We start from the raw sequence: 20,829 nt of genomic DNA on the forward strand, positions 1-20,829 counted from the left end.
GAGACAATCAGTAGTAGTTAATAAGCAGGGCCAAAATTATTCCCCTAAAATGCATATATAGAGAAGTAGATTCACACTTGCACACGTATCACCTAAATCTGAAAGGCAAATTCTCAGATCAGAGAATCAGTTTAGCAGGATCTTTTTTGTTCACAGAGGAAAACTACCTGTGTACCTGCTGAAGTAATTGGACTGAGTTATGCCACATTGAGTTTCTCTTTCTCTCTGTCCACAATCATTGACTTAAAAACACCTGGCTCCTTTGAGGCCCACTGACTGAGAGATTGCATCTGGTAAGTGAAGCTTGCTGTTGTCTTAGCCCAGGGATTGCCCTCTGACTTGATTTAATTTTAAGGGACAAATCAAGTCTTGATTAAATAATGTGATTCCAGTTGCCTCCAGATTGCTTGTTTCTCGACTAAACACAAAATATTAACCCATTCCTCCAGTTAGAAACAAAATACTCTTACAAGTTGCCAAGGTGCTATTTTCTGTCAGTTCACATCTCAGCTCTGCCTCTCTTAAGTCATCTATTTATGTGTCTGTGGCCTCCTGCGTAAGCAGCTTCTCCAAAAGATCCTAAAATACAATAGCAAGCCTAAGAAAATGCAGTATATTATGGAAAGTTTAGCAGCCTTGTTTGTGGTGTACGTGTGAAGTAAAACATCTCTGCGTGGTTTCCATGGGAAAGCTCTCTTGTTTTTTGCTTAAATAGGCATTCAAGTGCACATAAATGGAGTCTTTAAAGAACGTGCAGACTCTATGCCTGGGATTTTATGAAGGACTACTGTAAATAAAGCTTGTTTGTTTATACAAATAAAATTCAGTTCTTAAATGCACTCTGGCCCAATTTCTGTATGACCCAGTGCTGCTCTGTATACTTAGGTTGTACTTCAGGGAGAGTCAGGAGTCAGTTTACTCTTCTATCCTACATAAATCCACCTACTCGTCATTAAAAATAGCAGGAAGATGGAAAACTGGCACCGCAATACAAAGTTGCTCATGAGGGTTTGTATTCTTCTCCAAGGTGGCTGATAAAACTGTTTGCTGAGTGGCAGCATGGTCCCAGGCCATTCACCGGCGTTCGCTGAATGCGGTGTTAATTTTACGTATCCCTCAGGGCTCTCTGTGTAAGAGTGAAAGCTTAAAAGGGCTCAAGTGCTCACAACTGTGTGTTGGATGTTGCTCTGCCATGAGGTCAAGTACATCTTAAGATTATATATAGATGCATCTTTTGTGAGGTACTTAGGCGTCGCCTGCACGGCTGCAGCTACGGCTCATGCGTGGTAATCGTGCCAGCGAGGTAAAAGTGTCAGACTGGTGCACTGGGCCATACCATCTTAGAATCATAGAATCAGTAAGGTTGGAAAAGACCTCAGAGATCATCAAGTCCAACCTGTCACCCTTCAGCATCATAGATTCCTTTTCCTTCAATAGCATCAATAGATGAGTATCATGTGAAGATGCTAGTTGCTATTTGACTGAAATGGTTGAGTTGAGCTTTTATGTTCCCTGGTAAGGAGAGGAAATGCAATTTTTGGCCTAAGGGTAGTGATAGAAAAAAGTGAGAATTTTATTGCTTTTTAGACAAACTCAATTGTGTGGCAGTGTGGCCAGCAGGAGCAGGGAGGTCATTCTGCCCCTGTACATGGCACTGGCTAGGCTACACCTTGAGTCCTGTGTCCAGTTCTGGGCCCTTCAGTTTAGGAAAGATGTTGAGTTGCTGGAACATGTCCAGAGAAGGGCAACAAAGCTGGGGATGGGTTTAGAGCACAAGCCCTATGAGAAGAGGCTGAGGGAGCTGGGGTTGCTTAGCCTGGAGAGGAGGAGACTCAGGGGTGACCTTATTGCTCTCTACAACTACCTTAAGGGAGGTCGTAGACAGGCGGAGGTTGGTCTCTTCTCCCAGGCAACCAGCACCAGAACAAGAGGACACAGTCTCAAGCTGTGCCAGGGGAGGTTTAGACTGGCTATTAGGAAGAGTGATTGGCCATTGGAATGCGCTGCCCAGGGAGGTGGTGGAGTCACCATCATTGGAGGTGTTTAGGAAGAGACTGGATGGGGTGCTTGGTGCCATGGTTGAGTTGATTAGATGGTGTTGGATGGTGGGTTGGACTCAATGATCTTGAAGATCTCTTCCAATCTGTTTTATTCTATTCTATGCTATGCTATGCTATGCTATGCTATGCTATGCTATGCTATGCTATGCTATTGTAGTCAGTAAACTCCCTGGTGTCCTCATTTTTGTGGGTTAGTTTTTCTATGAACTCATCTATTTTTAATTCTTTTGACTCAGAGTTGTTTCACATTTTAGGCAGAGTATTTATTAAGACATTTTGGACTCTTTTAGAGTACCAAGTTTTTCTGTTTCCCTGAATCTTCTGGTTTCCACCTGTGCTACCTTGAATCTGACTATGAAGTTTACATGTAAACATTGCAGCTTTTTTGTATAATCTTCTCTCCTTGATGGGGTAATTAAGATAATGAATCATTTGTTATTATTTGGGTTGTATTTTAGTATTTTTCCTGCTTACTCACAAAAGCAGCAAATTGGTAGTAGATTTCAATGACTGACTTGTTTGCATTTACATCTGCTGTCCTCACAAAGCTTTTTTGATGGCTTCCTGTGGCTGTGTTACATGTTACCTTGAACTTAAAAAAGAAAATATCATACTAAAATGACAGCAGAAAGCAGCAAGCATAAGGACATCATCCTTCCCTCTGTGTGGGTGTTTGAACATTTGCAAAGCTCAGAGAATTCTTTCTGGAGAAGAGCAGCAGGTTAGGTGCAAACTAAGGGGTGAGGTGCTGAGCTGGGTCACTTGTTTAACTCTAATATTTGATAGTCTAACATCGAACAAAAGTGATTTCCTTGCCTGAAATCAAGTAAGGCTGACATTTCCTTGCTGCCATTGGGCTCTTTTTCAGAACAGAAAAGGGCCAATACGCTGTGACAGCCGTAGCAGGAAGACATGTGGCCACCCAATCGTGTGAAGCTTCCAAAGAAGTTAATTTCATTTCATAGAGCATTAAAACAAGCCTCTGATTTTCTGTAGAAGTGTCAGCTGATGGGAATTATATGTAAAAAGTAGAAAGGCAAATGGGAAAATACATATTCTGTTAAAATACTTAGTTACTGCATTTGTCCTCTTTGCATGTTCTACATCTAATTTACCAGAAAACCTTGAAAACGGAATGATTTTGATTGCTAGATGTAATAGACAATGTAGATAAAGCTTTTAATTATCATTTTCCCAGGATATTGTTTTCTTTCTGCATTGTATCTCTGCATACAGTGCAGATCATAGTGCATACACATGATAGTTGCACTTCTTGGGTCGTATTTTTCATGTACTTTTCCTTAAATGTCTCCTTGGATAATTAAGTCTGACTCTTAAGTTATGGCATGTTAGTTTCTGACAGGTGCCTGCCAGGGATCTTCAGTGCTGTCATGCATTATGTGGATTCCAGCCAAGACAGAAGGGCCTGGGTATTTGTTTCTGGTCACTTCTCATTAAAGCTTTGGCTGTGGGAAAAGAAAAACAACTATTTAAAGATGAGGAATATAGGTGCTAGAGCAAGTAGAGATAAAATCTGCTAGGTAACTAGTTTTTCTGTGGTTTTATATAGACATAATATATATGCGTGAGGTCTGCTTACTTGTTTTGATATACAGTGAATATTCTTTCTGCAAAGAAGGATTCTCTCATATTGGCAGAAGTGCACAGAGTAGATTGGAGGAGGTGGCTTAGGAGAAGTAGAATATAATTGCACTTTGCTGGAAGACAGCGGCTTTGTAGGAATTAATGTAGGTGGTTCTTAGATAACCAGGGGTAGCTGTTGTGCTAGAAACACCGTGATGAACTGTCTGATTTGGCTTCATTAGAGGACTCCATTAGGCATTTGTCAAAGCTGCTATATTTGCATGTGAGCAGGGAATTATAATTAGGAACTGATGGAAAAAATGTCCTCTCCTGCTTGATAAGAAAAGGGTACAGAGAAGTACATGAATCACAGAATGTTAGGGTTTGGAAGGGATCTCTGGGTATCATCTAGCCGACCCCACTGCTAAAGCAGGTTCACCTAGGGCAGGCTGCACAGGAGAGCATCCAGGTGGGTTTTGAAAGTCTCTAGAGAAGGAGATTACACCACCTCTATGGGCAGCCTGGTCCAGTGCTCTGTCAGCCTTACCATAAAGAAGTTTCTCCTCATGTTGAGAGAGTTTGGAAGGAGGAAGGAGCTGAGCTTTAATAGCCCAGAGAAATGCTGTTACTTGGTCAATACAAGAGAAACAGTAAAAATCATAGATGGTCTTATCTTTTGGGTAATGTATGTAACTGCTCTGATAAACACAAAGAAGGGTCACACTAGCTCAAACTGAACATTCACTTAAGCCCCAGTCTCGTGTCTTTGTCATTAGGTGGTCACTGATGCCTGTAGAAGCACACGGCAGAGCACGTAGCTGGATTTTGCTGGCATGTTGTGCCATCTTACAGAATGTCTGTATCCAGAATTAGTACATTTTCTATTCAGGAGCCCTACCTAGATGTCCTTCTTTTTCATTACTTTTGAACCTGAATCATAACATCACAAAATTCTGTGACAATTCTGTACAGATAACATCTGAAGGACAAGTTTTGTCGGTTTATGCGTTACTGCCTCCTCTTAGCTCCAGTTGTTACCCCCTAGCTCTTGTATGAAGAGACAGCAAATTAATCTACTGATCCCCTCTATAACTTTTATGATTTTATGAACCTCTTCATGTCTCTTCTGCTCTCCTCACTCCTTCCATCTACTGAACCTTTCCATGTTTCTGATTGTCCTTGTCCTGATTCTTTATCCCTTTACTATTTCTGTCATGTTCTTTCTGAGATGGGGAACTGCATGTTACCCATTCATTCACCATGATGACATAGTGATACTGTCTAGTGTACACTTTATTCAAGTTCTAGCATCTGATTTGGTTTTCTGCATACAACTGAAGGTTACACTGACATTTTACTACCAAGATCCCCTTGCTATCTTACTTTCAGAGCGCGTGGGTTTTGTGTATGAAAAATTAAGCCTTTTTCCTCACATAGCTCTCTTTCATGTTTGTCAATATTGACTTTTCACCTGGTATTTTATCTCCTAGTCTCCCAGTGCTGTAAGAGCCATCTGCAGTTCATCAGAGTTGTGCTTCTTTCCTTTTTTTTTTCTCTGACTAGCATTAGCAAGCAGTACTGTCTTCTTTTGCTCGCTTTCACAGATCAGGTAGGAATATGTTGAGCAGCAGAGGTCAAAACACCCATTTCTGTGCAGTTCTCAGGTGATTTTACCTTAATAGTACTCATCAGTCATTCCTATCTTTTTTTTTCATTCCTTATCTTGACCTGCTGTTTATGCACTCATAGATCTTTTCTGCTGCAGTAATTCTGGTTTCTTAAAAGCCTTCAGAAAACCTTCCAAAATACCTGTTGAGAGCAATGAGTGTCACTCCAGCCTATCTCATCCACATGGTTTTGGTACCTTAAAAAAACAAGAGATTTGTAGAGCCTAAGTTTTGAGTCCTACCCAATGTATTTTATTTACCCAAGTCCTCTAATTCTTGACTTTTTATAAACTTAGGCTTCTAGCAATTCATAAGGGACAGGCATGAGATGTACTGGTCCACAGTTCCCTCTGTCCTCCCAGGCTTTTTTAACTGGCATCGCATGCAGGAGCTTACAAGCTATCTAAGAGCTTAAGGTTCTCACACTTTAGTTTCTCTAGAGCTTGGTTGTGATATCACCTGGGGCTGCCGATTTTCTTGTGTATGTTTTGTTGGTTTCTTCATTACCTTTTTGTGTGACGTTTCAGCTTTTCCGGTACATCCCTTGGAAAGGGTTCTGGTATGGCAGCGAACTTTGAGCACCTCCATGGTGAATGTGAATGCAGAAATAGTTTCTTTTATTCTTTGTTGACTTTGTTTCATCAGCGTGTTCTTGTTACTTTTTGACCTGCTTTTACCCTGTTTGGCAGATTTTTATCTGGACAGCCACCGTTAATTTTCCCTAAAATTCGTTTTTGATCTGCATTACTCTGCTTTTACCTTCAAGTCTCTGTCTGGTTTCCCTGTTTGGAGAGGTCTCTGACCTTTTAGGAGTTATTCTCTTTCTTCTAATAGCAAAAATATATCTTTTAAAAGAGAAATAAATTCTTTAGTATGCTTTATATAATCACAGACGTGTGGCATCTCATCCTTTTCCTTCTGACTGGTTTGTCCTAATGAATATCCAAGGAGGTTTCTTTTATGTTCTGGTATGTTGCCTTCGGCCCCTGTTGATAAGTAATCTGGCAAAGCAAAGTGGATGGCATGATGAAATCAGTACTTTCACCTGCAAGCAAACTTTGTTTTCAGGGATGCTGATTGTCGGACTCATTATGGATGCATCTGTGGTGTAACCCTTCATTTCCACCTCTGAAATACAACTGAGGGATTCAATAAGCTCGCAAAGATCATTCAAATTCTATTATTACTTCTGTGATCTCCTCTCTTCATGAGTCTTTCCTCACAGGCCTCACTCCTGAATGTGATTTTGCCCAGTCTTTTGTGCTTTCTCCTACTTCTTACATTGTCCCTACTTCCCCTCTCCTTATTTCATTGCATTCTTCAGCCTGCCTTTTATACTTACAGGAGGTTCCCAGTGGCATGTTACTTGGCATTGCCTTTTTTCTTCAAATCTACTAAATAATTTGCAAAATTATTGCTGTCCAACAGCAGACTTCAGCATGCACATATGTAGCCTAGATAGGGGGAAGTAGTGTTTTGATTCAACAATATCTCTTTAAGAAGCTAACCTTCGCCTGGAGTGGAAAAATATGGCTATGGCACTTGAGCAAATAGGAAAAAAAGAGCAGGCTTGTCACACTGTAGCTCTTAGGACTGCAAATTTCCTGTGAATTAGCACTGTATTTTGAAAAGACTGTGTGAACATTGAATTTTTCCATGATGGCCTTGGAATATCGTTCTCATGATCCACTGGTAAGGAAGTGGAGTGACCATGCTGTGACGGAGATGTTCCAGTGTCCCCTTTGTACCCGCTACCCCAGCACTGAGTAATTTCTGAGGGGAAAATGGAAGTTAAGAAAGCAGAAGCAAAATTTGCTGTGATCTAAGACCACAAGCCTTCATCTGACTGAAGCAAGTCTATTTATGTACATTGTGGAGAAGGTGAAGGAAGTGAAGTGTTTATCTCTTGAACTGGCAGGCAGAAGGCATTGATAAAAATGTTTCAAAATGAGAGGATGGTTTTGCAGTGTATGCTTTGGGACACTTAGAGCTACTGTGTCTGTGCAATACATCTTCATAACTTCCCAAATGTCTGTATCAGAGACATGTGTGAAAATAAATCCCAGATGATTCCAAGAAGTTGCTTGCATAGTTATTTGCCTTGGTCTGTATGCACTGATTATGTCCAGTAGCTGTAATTTTTACCTACAATTGTCAGTAAAGGTCCACGCATTCGGGAGCACATATATTCTTGGAACCAAAGTTACCATCTTCCACAAAGTGATGACCCTGCTTAGGCTTCCTGTTTAAAATAAACATTAATTGCCAGCCTACATAATGATCTATAGTCCTGGCTCCACAGCAGTTCCCTAGAACTCCCTTCCTTTATGTTTTGCCTTTAGTCATGTTGTTATATTTATGGTTGTTTCGTGATTTGAACAGATTGTCAAGATTCATTTTGCTTTATGGTAAGTTGGACAGCAGAGTCATCTTAATTTCTGCAGCAGAGCTGTGCTGAATTCTTGACTTTATTTTTGAAACCAGTTGATATAATAGGTTTTATGGAACAGACACACAAATGTATAACCAAATGGAAAATCTAATTTCTATTTCTGTTTGCTTTGTGTGGAGCACGGCCCCCTGGTATTTCTGCAAGCAAAAAAACACTTGAAAGCCTGCCTAAATGCAAACATTTCTTGTACCTTTCTGTGTGACTTGAATCAGAAATTGTGACAACTCCCAACAAGAACTTTTGGTGGAAAAGTATCTTGTTAGTAAAATACAGAAAGCGGCTTTTGGACATGAGTGAAATTCAGTGTTTAATCTTCACGTGTGCCTAGTTTCAGTTGTTCTCCTACTTCTATTTCCTGTTATGGTTTTGGTAGCACATTTTGTTTTGTTTGTAGTTCTGGAGATGATTTTCTGTCATGTAATATTGTGAATTGAATTGAAGGCAACAACATTTCTTTAAAACTTACTGCAGAAGTCCAGCTCTCCTGATGTTTGGTTACTGTTGTGTCCACTGTCCTAGATGTGCAGACAGTGCCTTGTGTAGACCAGCAGGTAAAAGTCTGCTAAACCCTTTGGAGGTAAATCGCAGCAAAAGGATGCAGAGAGAGATAGAAATATTAGAAGAGAGATTATGTAATTAATTTGTTTGGCACCTGGAGAAAAAGAAATGGCTAGCAGCATAATGGCATTGTGCTCTGACTGCTTGTACATTAGTGTGTTTAGCCAGTTACAGTAGCAGTAATTTAAGAACTATTGTCTTGCTGTTGTATAAACACTTCAGATGTTTGCTTGGCATTGCCTGCCTTGGAGATGTATAAAACAGAACTATGTAGACATTGTGTTTCACATAAAAGCAAAATATTAGCTATAGATAAACCTGCTTAGTAAGGAAGTTATAAACCACATCCCAAAGAGCATACCAGCAAGAAGCTTAGTTTGGAAACACGAATATGAGCCAAGTATCATATGTATATTTGAAGCAATAAAGAGATCCTGGAAAGTACCTTTAGCATTCTGCTGCTGTGCTTGAATAAGTTTTAGTGATGTTTGGGTTTGAATGATGGTTTAGAAATGCTGCTGCCTCCAGAATGCCTAGTGCATGTTGTAATAGTCCTGATTTTCATTAGCTCCTGAGCGTTTGCCACTTGGCACCTGGCCATGTTGTGGGCCTGCCTGCTACAGCCTGATTCCAAATGTGTAACCAAAGTTAGAATACTGAGAATGATCTGTCACTTCAGGTGTTTTAATACCTTAGATCTGGAAAGAATAGTAATTTGGTTTAGCAATCATTCTCTCCTAATAGAGGTTTTGTAGAAAAGTCTTGTGTAGAGTTAATCTCCTGTTGCCCCATGGTTATCCCAAAGCAGGAGACTGGGTTATTCTGCTCTGCTATGAGTGCTCGTGTATCTTCACCCAGGTGAGAAATGCTGTGGAAGTGGCTATAAGCAGGCAATATGCTTCACTCAGTGGAAATACATTTTTAATGCATTGTATATAGTAAAACTAGCAAAGAGGTTTATACCTCTCACATGTGAGTTTACAAGGAAAAAACTATGACTTGAACATTGGCTTGTGGCCTATTAAAAGAGTGGACTTTCAGTAGGTTTCCACACTTTAAACTTCAGCTCTTGTTAAATGCAAGGTGTGGAGGTGCAGGAGGAGTAGGATATAACTACTTGTTAAGGACCTAATGATCATTCATATGGAATATGATCTAAATACATATCCACCAGTGCAATTAATCTAACAGTTTTTTGATTGAAGTCCCTTGTGTTAATTAGTACTGACTGTGCTGGATTGGCTCCTGACAAATGGAATTTTTAAAGAGAACAATTATATTAAAAAGCCATGAAAGTTTGGCATCTTTGATTCTATTCTGGTATAAACAAACAGCAAATCCTAGAGAGGTTGGAAAGTTATGGTAAGTATCACCTACCCAGTAGATGAATTATTAGGTGTTCCTTCCATGCAGCAAACCAGCTGGCTATGCCTGCATAGTCATGGGAGGACAAGATCTCTTGTCAGGCACCCAAAGGGTTTGTTGTAGGTGTTCAGTATTTTCAAAACAAGTTATTATTGTGTCAAAACAAGTTGCAGCAGGAACATAAAAATACAAAGGCACGTTACATCTGTATGTGCTCTGTGCAAAAATACTCTGTATTTCAAAAAGTGAATAACCAAGTGACATTGATACAGCTTGGAGAAGCTCTTTAAAAATATGGCTGTGCTTTTGAGATCATTTGTATGACAAGGGTTTATTGCAAAGTGTCAGCATAATAATATTAGACTGGGAGGAGTAGGTCAAAGACCTCAAGAAGCCTCAGGCTGTCCTATTCTCTAACCTATGGCCTTCTTAGTTCTTGTTTTCATTTAATTTAACGTAAAGGGTGGAGAATGTCACTGTTCTAATTAATTTATGACTGGTTGTCTCTGGACTAGATTATTTTATGTGAGGATTCTATGGATTTGGAGGGTGCAGAAAGAAAGAAATATAGGGTGCAAGTAAAGCAAATTCTATAGCTGCAACTCTTCTGGAAGACATGGAGAGCATTTGAGCCAATGCCTGGGATTCTCTGCTGTGTCTAATACAGCTGAAAGGGTTGCAGGTCGGGCCTCACTTCAGTGGTGGGGTAACTAATAAGATTTGTAGACTGTTCAGACAGTCTCACTGTTAACCTGGTGGAAAATTCAGACAACAGGGGACTGCTGAAGAGAAGGCTTCAGACTCTATTCCAGAAGACTTGGAAGGGTTATGTAGAACTATTCAGAGATCATCACAGCTACAGGAGTGGCTGCCAAGCTTGAAAATGCTGAGGAAAAGAACCCTGCCTTTTTCTGTGTACCTTGCCTAGATGTTTGGGTGCAGGGATTATGGTATGAAATAAGGGGTGGCAGGAGAAAAGGGATGTATCTGTCAAATATTCTAGATATTACTATTTTGAATACACTACCATTGCTCTATCATTAGAGCCTATTGTTTTCAGAATTAAACTATAGTCCTAGTAGATACTAAAACAGTTTGCAAAAATTAATTATAATATTGAAATAATGGATAGTAATCACTGATTACTGATTACTAAAGTTTGCTTTCAAAGCTAACAGTAGGGAAAAATCCAAGTACAGTATCCTGTCTTCTGATGAGAAAGAACACAACACATGCACCTGATAGAATAGAATAGAATAGAATAGAATAGAATAGAATAGAATAGAATAGAATAGAATAGAATAGAACAGAACAGAACAGAATAGAATTAACCAGGTTGGAAGAGACCTTTGAGATCATCGAGTCCAACCTATCATGCAACACCATCTAATCAACTAAACCATGGCACCAAGCACCCTATCCAGTCTCTTCCTAAACACCTCCAGTGATGGTGACTCCACCACCTCCCTGAGCAGCACATTCCAATGGCAAATCATTCTTTCTGGGAAGAACTTCAGTTAAAGTAATGACAGTCCACATGTCTTTGCGAAAAGATCAATATTTTGGCTTAAGGGCTTTTATTTACCAGGAGAAAATGTTCAAGGACAGAATACACTGCACTAGTAGTAGATCTGTTGCTACACAGTGAAGTCTGTACTTGATGTGGACCATCAGTATTGCTTCATCCTCTTCCTTTTCTTCAAGTCATCTCTTGATGGAAAAGGCACTTGGAACTCCCACATCTTGAGCTGAAACATAAAATAAATGAGTGCAAATAGGGCTAGCATAGATGAATTTGAGAGCAGTGTGCTGAAAAACTTGGCAGTCTTGAACCAGGTTGTTTAAGGGGAATCTGTTTTGTGAATGACTTAAGGAAAATGATTCATTGCTCTGTGATGAATGTCCGTGCCCCAGACACAAAAAGCAGGATTTCCATTGGTGGTTTTTTTACCCCCTTACAGAGTTTGAATCTCTATATTCTGCCCTGAATTTTCCACACAAAGTTTTTAAGTGAAATAGAAACACCAAGTCAACTCTTCTAACTTCACACACAGTGAGCTGTAACTGGAGCACTATTGTACAGATGGCTACACAAAAGCAGTAGCAGCAAGCGAGCGTGTCACAGTGTTAGAATGCTTCCACCACAGATCTATGGGGAGTGTTGTTGGATGTGACATTGCAGCTACCTGATGTAAAATCTCTGCAAATTTTCAGCAAAAGGTATATGAAGGGAAAAGATATTAGCAAGTGGTCAGTGAAGGTTTTCTACCATCTACATGGTTTTTTAACACAGCACTAAGTTGTGCTGAGGAAAAAACCAGTATGAATAGGATGAAATTTCACAAAAGCACGTGAATTCTGAGTCAAGTATGTTGTAAGCACTGCAAACCCACAGCCTGGGATTTAGACATGTATTGGCTTCTGGAGACCTTGTAACACTGTCAGTGTTTTATATCAGTAGAAAACATGTAAACAACGAGTGATCCAATTCTGCCTTCTTTTAGATACTTAACCATTCGCAATAGCAAGACTTTCATTCCACTGGATAATAAGGTGAAGGAACGATAAGTGCTTTGCTCTCAGCAGGTGTCCTTGAGCATAGCACCTGAAATTCAATGTACTGTATCAAGTGTATATAGTGGATAACTGCAGCAGAATGTGTTGTTTTCTGCAGTGCTGAAGAAAAATTTCCATAGAAACCCCATAGCTTGCTACCTTGAACTTGGAAAATGACCATTTCAGGGAACAAAACATAAGATTCTTACAGTTAAGACACTCAACAGAGTTAAACATGTGTCTCTATATACAGGGTATGAGAATTGGCACACACTCTAAGCTGAAAAGAAAACAACTCTTTAAACACTGTTTAAGCTAAGATCTAAACCATTACAGGAGGGATGCAGACCCATTGTACTCAACACTCACTGAGAGTATCTGTGGACTTGGTACAAACCAGTTTCTCTGTATACTTGAAGGAGCACTTTATGCAATTCTTCTGAGCTTGGTGTAAGATCGGAGTGACACAGACCCACCAAGAACATGGTAGAGTAAAGCAGGAGAAATACGGAGCTCTGTTTCCCAGAAAGGAGAATAAGCATTGATCAAAACGGGTTTCTGCTTGTGATACAGCCTAGAGAAGCCATAGATTAAGTTAGCTTTCTGCATCTTCAGAATAATTCCACAGGTACCCAAACTAATGACTTACTAATGGCAGTTCTTTAGAGCTGAAAAGCTCTTTTCTAGTTAGTATAAAAATAATTTCAATACACTTCTGAGATACTTGAAAGTATTGTGGTAAAATGTCTAAACCAAATTCCTGTGGTGTAGCACAAACCAAAATTACCAAGGGTGTCAATTTCATAGAATCATAGAATGGTCTGGATTGGAAGTGACCTCCACAGGTCATCTAGTTTAACCCCCTCCTCAGTAAGCAGGGGCATCATCAGTTAGATCAGGTTGCCTAGAGCCCTGTCAAGCCTCACCTTGAGTATCTCCAGGGATGGGGCCTCAGCTGCGTCCCTGGGCAACCTGTTCCAGTGTTCCACTACCCTTATGGTAAAGAACTTGTTCCTAGCATCCAATTTAAATGTACTGTTATCTAGTTTGAACCCATTGCCCCTTGTCTTACCACTACAGGGCTTTGTAAAGAGTCTCTCTCCATCCTTTTTGTAGGCCCCCTTCAGGTTCTGGAATGTCACTATTAGGTCTCTCTGGAGCCTTCTCCAGGCTGAACAACCCCAGCTCCCTCAGCCTATCCTTGTAGCAGAGGTGCTCCAACACCCTGATGATTTTCGTGGCCCTCCTTTGGACCTGCTTCATCAAGTCCATGTTGTTCATGTATTGAGGGCTCCAGACCTGGACACAGTAGTCTGGGTGAGGTCTCACCAGAGCAGAGTGGCAGAATCACCTCACTGGATCTGCTGGCAACACTGCTTTGGATGCAACCCGGGATGTGATTGGCCTTCTGGGTTGCAAGCGCACATTGTCTGCTCATGTCCAGCTTCTCATCCATCAGTACTGATCATGAGAATTGTTCAGCCCAGATGCAGGACCCTGCACTTCCTCTTGTTCAAATTTATGTGAATAGGGTATTAGAAATTAATATTTTTCCAAAATTTATGTTCACTTCCACTGTTTCTTAGTGTCTGTTTGTACAGGATGCTGGAGTACGAGTGTTACTGTCAATATAAAACCTTTCTAAAAGGAACAGTGGTCCATGTGAACAAGGCCCTTACCATTTAATTTGTGGCAGATTACTGTCCTACAAATAATTTTATGTTTCTCTGAAAGTTATTTCTTGGAATCCATCGTGACATAACATGTCCATGGCTTGGTCCTATTTGTGTGGAAACGTACACTTTTGACCTCAGTGCCAGTTGGTTGAATCACAGAATCATAGAATCAATAAGAGTGGAAAAGACCTCAAAGATCATCAAGTCCAACCTGTCACCCAACACTTCATGACTACTAAACCATGGCACCAAGTGCCACATCCAATCCCTTTTTGAACACCTCCAGGGCTGGTGACTCCACCACCTCCCTGGAGACCACATTCCAATGGCCAACAACTCTCTCTGTGAAGAATTTCCTCCTCTTCTTGAGCCTAAACTTCCCCTGGCACAGCTTGAGACTGTGTCCTCTTGTTCTGGTGCTAGTTGCCTGGGAGAAGAGACCAACCCACATTTGTCTACAACCTCCCTTCAGGTGGCTGTAGATGGCAATAAGGTCTCCCCACAAGCCTCCCCTTCTCCAGGCTAAGCAACCCCAGCTCCCTCAGCCTCTCCTCACAGGGCTGTGCTTGAGGCCTCTCCCCAGCCTCATTGCCCTTCTCTGGACGCATTCAAGAGTCTCAATGTCCTTCTTAAATGGAGGGGCCCAGAAGTGAACAGAGAATGAAACTTACTCACTTGGCCAGTAATTGGTGCTTGTTCTTTTCTTTCTTACTGATAATCTCTGCAGGGGAGAAAAAAAGTCAGAATTTTCATTTCACAACAGATTGAAATATTTTAACTTACGGTTTTGTCCCAAACTTCTGATGAAAAGAAAATATTCTTTAAAAAAAATAATAATTGCTGGAAACATATGAAAAGAAGTGCAGTTAATGTGACACTATAATGCATCTGCCAGTCAGCAGCATGGTGCCTCTTGGAAGAAATTTGAGCAATTTATCCCACTGTCCTTTATGGAGTAGGTGCTTTGAAGAGACTACTTCTGCTGTTTATACTTACAGCACTTGTGATGGACCAGGGCCTTGTCTGTTTGACTAGGTACATCATCTCTAAGATGCTGGACCACACATAAGGAGGTTAATCATGTCAAGCATATTGTTTAGACTGAATTCTACAGACCAGAAAATCTCAGGTAAAGCCAAACTGCAGTACTTCATTCTTTTTCTGGTGAAAAACTCAGGAGCATGCAACTGGGTAAATAGTTCCAGCAAGCTCTAATAATGAGTAATGACTTTGCTGCCTGTTCTACTCCTTCGTATATACTTAAAATAAGTCTTGCTACTTTTGTACATTAACACTTGCCATTCCCTCCCTATTTGGAGTGTTCATTAATATCAAAGAAGTTCAGCCTCCTTTCTCCCATTTCTCCATCTTTCCTCTTCAGTTTCTTAAATGTGCTATAGCTGATCACAAGTATGGTGTGCTTCTGGATCTCTTTGCAGGGTCTTGTTTTGTTTTGGGCTGAGAGGTAGGGCACTTGGTGTGTGTGCATGCGTGACGGACTGTAATTATCCAGAGGTTCTTGCCAAAACTTCTTTAATCTCAGATGCTCTGTGTGTGAGTGTGGAAGAGAAACAGTTATGGAAGAACATATCCTGGGTAAATATGTAGTGCTTAATTCGCGAGAAGATCACCAACGATAAGGACAAACTAAGCATGTACTTTAAAGTACGAAAAGAAAAGTGCAGGCATTTACAAATTATGAAATACTAATGGCATTTTTGTAGTGTATGGAACATCTTCAAGAGATTCATATGAACTGCTGATAAAATAGCATCCTCTAGGAATTGTAGGGAGGTGTTAGATATAGCTTTGCAGCAAAGGATACAAGCTCCCCTGCAGGAATCAGCAGAAAGAAAGGATGCAAATGTAGGTAAGATGGTGTGGGAGGGTGTATGTGGTATCAGAAACATTTGTTCTGGAACTTACCTAACAGAAAAGTCATAAAGTATAATGCCGTATGTGTGGTTTTAATACATAGCACAGAAATGCTGTAAAGGGGATGTTCCAGAGAAGAAACAAAATGTAGGGAAATATTTATGCTTGTATCACAGTTGTGATTAAGAATTTTTACAGTTTGGGAAGAGGAAAGTTTTAAGTAACGTTTGTCAAGTCAGTAAGAAGAGGATGTATGTGAAAGAGTCTGCTGAGAAGCTATCAAAGGAGCTGCTTAAGATAAGCAAGCAGAGGAAATGTAATTAACTGTTGGGACAGTAAATGCAAGGAGAAATAAAAGGATGGTAGATCCTGGCATTGACAATGTGCAGGTGATATTCCTTGAGGTATCGCAGTGACATAGAGCTGACTGGACATACGTAGGCTACAATTTCAAAGGTATGCTATTAAAACACAAGTACAGAAATGGCATTCAACTGCTAAGATTAGATGACAGGCATGCCTTCTCAGGTGATTTATGTGTGATTCTCTGCCAGGATGAACAATCACTTTTGTGGGCTGCTTTCTGAACTTTGGATGCAATAAATCAAAGTGTATTCTGTAAATACACAAAAATCCATGCATACAATGAAATGTGTGTGCTGGTTGCCCTTTTCTGCTTCTGGGTTCAGCTCTTCAGTCCAGAAATACTTCTACATTCCATTGCACAATTAACCTTTGGACAGCATCTTCTGTGTGTTTACAGCTGTATCTGAAAATTTATTTGCCAGGCACAACATCATAAAAAGAGAGGAGCATTCTCTTGCAGTGGTGATCAACTTGCAGTGGTGTTAGATGCGAGGAGGTGCGACCGGTGTTCAATGATTACCAAAACTCGTACCCACATTACAAAATACATAACATGACTGTGAAGATGATCAATGTATGGGTTTCAGGAGGTGTACCACCAGAGAGGTTTCAGGAGGTGTACCACCGGAGAGGTCAATAAGATAATGAACAGAATTACAGTAATTCTGACTTGAGGTCTGGGGTTTTTTTGAGGGGGGAGTTGTTTGTTCGTTTGGTTGGTTTTGGTGGAAAGAAGTGGGCAGTCACTGCACACCTGAAGGATGACCAAGGGATCAGGCCCAGCCAACATGGATTTAGGAAGGGAAGATCCTGCCCCACCAACCTGACCTCTTTCTATGATCAGCTGACCCACCTGGTAGATGTGGGAAAGACTGTGGATGAAGTGTGCCTGGTCTGCAGACAGGCCTTTGACACTGTCCCCCACAGCAAACTCCTGGCCAAGTGGTCAGCCCCTGGCTTGGACAGCAGCACTCTGAGCTGGGTTAGGAACTGGCTGGAGGGCTGAACCCAGAGAGTGGTGGTGAATGGTGCCACATCCAGCTGGCAGCCAGGCACTAGTGGTGTCCCCCAGGGATCAGTGCTGGGCCCCATCCTGTTCAATATCTTCATTGATGATCTGGATGAGGGGATTCAGTCCATCATCAGTAAATTTGCAGATGACACCGAGCTGGGAGCAGGTGTTGATCTGTTAGAGAGTAAAAGGGCTCTGCAGAAGTACCTTGCCGGGCTGGAGAGATGGGCAGAGTCCAACGTGATGGCATTCAACAAGTCCAAGTGCCAGGTGCTGCACTTTGGTCACAACAACCCCATGCTACAGGCTGGGGTCAGAGTGGCTGGAGAGCAGCCAGGCAGAAAGGGACCTGGGGGTACTGGTTGACAGCCAGCTGAACATGGCCACCCAGGTGACCAGGAAGGCAAATGGCATCCTGGCCTGCATCAGGAACAGTGTGGCCAGCAGGAGCAGGGAAGTCATTGTGCCCCTGGACTCAGCACTGGTTAGGCCACACTGTCCTGTGTCCAGTTCTGAGCCCCTCAATTTAAGAAGGACATTGAGACTCTTGAATGTGTCCAGAGAAGGGCAATGAGACTGGGGAGAGGCCTTGAGCACAAATCCTATGAGGAGAGGCTGAGGGAGCTGGGGTTGCTTAGCCTGGAGAAGAGGAGGCTCAGGGGAGACCTTATTACTCTCTACAAGTATCTGAAGGGAGGTTGTAGTCAGGAGGGTGTTGGTCTCTTCTCCCAGGCAAACAGCACCAGAACAAGAGGACACAGTCTCAAACTGTGCCAGGGGAAGTTTAGGCTGGAGGTGAGGATAAAGTTCTTCCCAGAGAGAATTGTTAGCCTTTGGAATGTGCTGCCCAGGGAGGTGGTGGAGTCACCATCCCTGGAGGTGTTCAAGAGGGGATTGGACGTGGCACATGGTGCCATGGTTTAGTAGTCATGAGGTGTTGGGTGACAGGTTGGACCTGATGATCTTTGAGGTCTTTTCCAACCTTGTTGATTCTATGATTCTAAGTGAAAGAGGCTCTCCATGCATAGAAATTTATAAAAACTAAGTGATGTGAAGAGAAAACAAAATGGGTTTGTGAAAAAATAGAGAAAGTAAAGGTTTAGTGCAGAAAGCAGTCATCAGAGTGATGAAGCAGCTTCTAATATAACTTGCAGAGAAAAGATATAAATTGAACATAATATATGTTCAGTACATGGTTGAGTGTTTCAGTGCAATAAGGTCGAAGGTACAGTTCAAACTCAATTTTGGATACTGAGGTTCAGCTCATTTATGAATGTATTAGTCACTCATTTCTTTGTAAAGAAGGTTGTCTGTGGTCCAGTACATACAAAGTACATCTTAGTTTATAGAATAATGTTCTGACTTTCAGAGTCTAACAGAAAGACTTGCCCTTCATCCAAAGTGTTACTGTTTATTCACAATGTCTTATGTAAACTGCTGCCATCAACGTGACTGTTTAGTGCGTCAAGGCTTCTGTAAGGAGACAGATAAAGAGCTTATCTCCTGCCACGTACTCAGGCTTCTTTTCATTATTTTCCTTCTCCATTGATTTGTCTGTCTTGGGGCCTTTGGCACCACACATGAAGCTTTCTTCGATACAGAGGGGAAAACATACACGCCAAAACCCCTCCTTTTTTATCCCAGAAACATGGCGAACATCAACTGCATCAGAAAGTCCCTCTGATAAAATGCTGCAGGCAGTAGCGTGGCCGCACCGGTGGTTCATCTAAGTGTTTCTCACCTTTACAGCCACTCAAAGGTTATTGTCCAGTGCATAATAGTTTTTGTCTGGAGCTTTGCATTGAAGTACAGGTGGTCCATCAGGCTCTTCTGACAGTGTCAAGTTACTGAAGTTAACTACATTAAGAGCCAAGTGGTAAGGACACTGAAGGAAGTACTGCTGGGTCTAGAAAGCTGAAGTGTATGAATCTGCTGTGTACTATAAACTTGTAAGAAAAACACTAACTTTGTGTGGGATCTAGTAATGGACTGAGCATGGTAACATTGTGCTTCTCTGTTAAAGCCCTGGCTACATACATGCACACACTGTGGTAGAAGCTTACTTCTCCCTAACCGTGCATTTTCTCTCTTTTTCACTAGGGCGTATTTCAAAACATTTGTCCCTCAGTTCCAGGAGGCAGCATTTGCTAATGGGAAGCTTTAGGCAACCTCAGGCATGGAGATGATACCGAAGAGATCCTTCAGCATGCCGATGTGAGCTCACAAGAACGCCTGGAAATGGGTTGGACTGGCTTGATAGGTGCTTTCTTGCCTGTGTCTCCTGGTTTTGGTAGCTTCAGGTTTTGTCAGATTTCTGAAGCAAAGACCTCATTAGCATGCTTAAAACTGAATATTTGATCTTCATCTTGCTCTTTTGCCTCTGCCACCACCATTCCTTTATATTATATGTCCACTGAATTAAATTTAAAAGGATGTGTTTTGCTGTGATAATGTTTCCTTGTGCCAACGATATCCCATATGTTAAGCCTTGTTTCCTTGTTTTCAGGTGATGTAAATTGGATTTATTTTGGGGGGTTTTATTATTCCCCACAGAAATACCATGTAATGTGTATATTTAGCTAACATTTCCAGCATATCCTAAGAAAACATAAAATTGCCATGTGTACCAGGAATGCCTAATGGACTGTACAGTGCCATATTCTGCCTCGGAGGTGTGCGTCTCGCTGTAGTTTCTACTCTCACAGGTATGGATATGAGTTGCACAGTTCCAATTCTCAGTGCCTTTCAATTTGGTCTCATATTAATATGGCAGAGTGTTGGAGTTTTGGGATTTCTTTTAATGTTTCAGTTGAAAGCTCATCTTCTGTGAACTGCTATGCTTGTATGCTTGATTTTCATTTTCAGTTGGATAATGTTGGTGATTTTCTAACGAACTCCCTTCACCATTATGGCAAACATTCTACTTCGGCACCAATGCACAAGGACCTAATTATATAAAGCAATATAACACAATAAAGCTCTTTCATAAGCCTGCAGTTTTTCCAAGTAAGATAAATACCACTAAGAAGTAAACTTTCAGCGAAGAAATGAATGATGTCTTGGAAAATAATTGATGAACTAATGTAGGGCTATAGGTATTCAGCTTAATGCTTAATTTCAGCATAGTTCTCAGAAGTATTTTTAAGTGTATATAACTGGAAACATCACCTCCCCTAATTCTGAAATGCCAAATGCAAGATCCCACCTATTCATCCTTTCTTCCATGCTTGTGTCAGGTGCACCAGTTGGGGCTGTCACAATGGCACTTCCCAAATTAATTTGTAAATAGACCCAGGGTACTTTCCAGTAAGAAATAAAATTAACAGTGTACGTTGTTTATAAATGGCAGATGGAAAAATGTGTCCTACTTCTGCTAAATATAAGGAACTAAAGGAATAGCATACAGATGATACAGTGGAAAGCACTTAATTCAAAATTACTCACTATGGCACCACTGTCTGTTTATGCAGTGATGTCTCATACAATTACTTGACTGATTGCATTCTCTTAGCTCTAAAACTTGTTATTTTGCATTAAAAATGATGCTTTCCAGGGGAATGTCCACCTAGGAACTGCAGATGGGTTTTGAGCAGTGAAGCTCAAGAATTAAGAATTGTGCAAATAATTTGCCTCTGGAAATCACAGGTATTTTTAGCTA

General features: G+C 41.1%; 1 protein-coding gene across 1 annotated transcript in view; it reads left to right on the forward strand.

Annotated features, from left to right (window-relative positions):
• Positions 1 to 19,569, forward strand: part of BABAM2 (BRISC and BRCA1 A complex member 2) — a 213,924-nt gene extending 194,355 nt beyond the window's left edge. The window contains exon 12 of the mRNA XM_054162432.1: positions 19,272 to 19,569. Coding sequence (XP_054018407.1) covers positions 19,272 to 19,335 — 64 coding nt within the window. The 3' untranslated portion in view covers positions 19,336 to 19,569. The remainder of the gene's footprint in view (positions 1 to 19,271) is intronic.
• The last annotated feature ends 1,260 nt before the right edge of the window (positions 19,570 to 20,829 follow it).

The sequence above is a fragment of the Dryobates pubescens genome, chromosome 6 (genome assembly GCF_014839835.1).
Source record: "Dryobates pubescens isolate bDryPub1 chromosome 6, bDryPub1.pri, whole genome shotgun sequence".
Classification (NCBI taxonomy): domain Eukaryota; kingdom Metazoa; phylum Chordata; class Aves; order Piciformes; family Picidae; genus Dryobates; species Dryobates pubescens.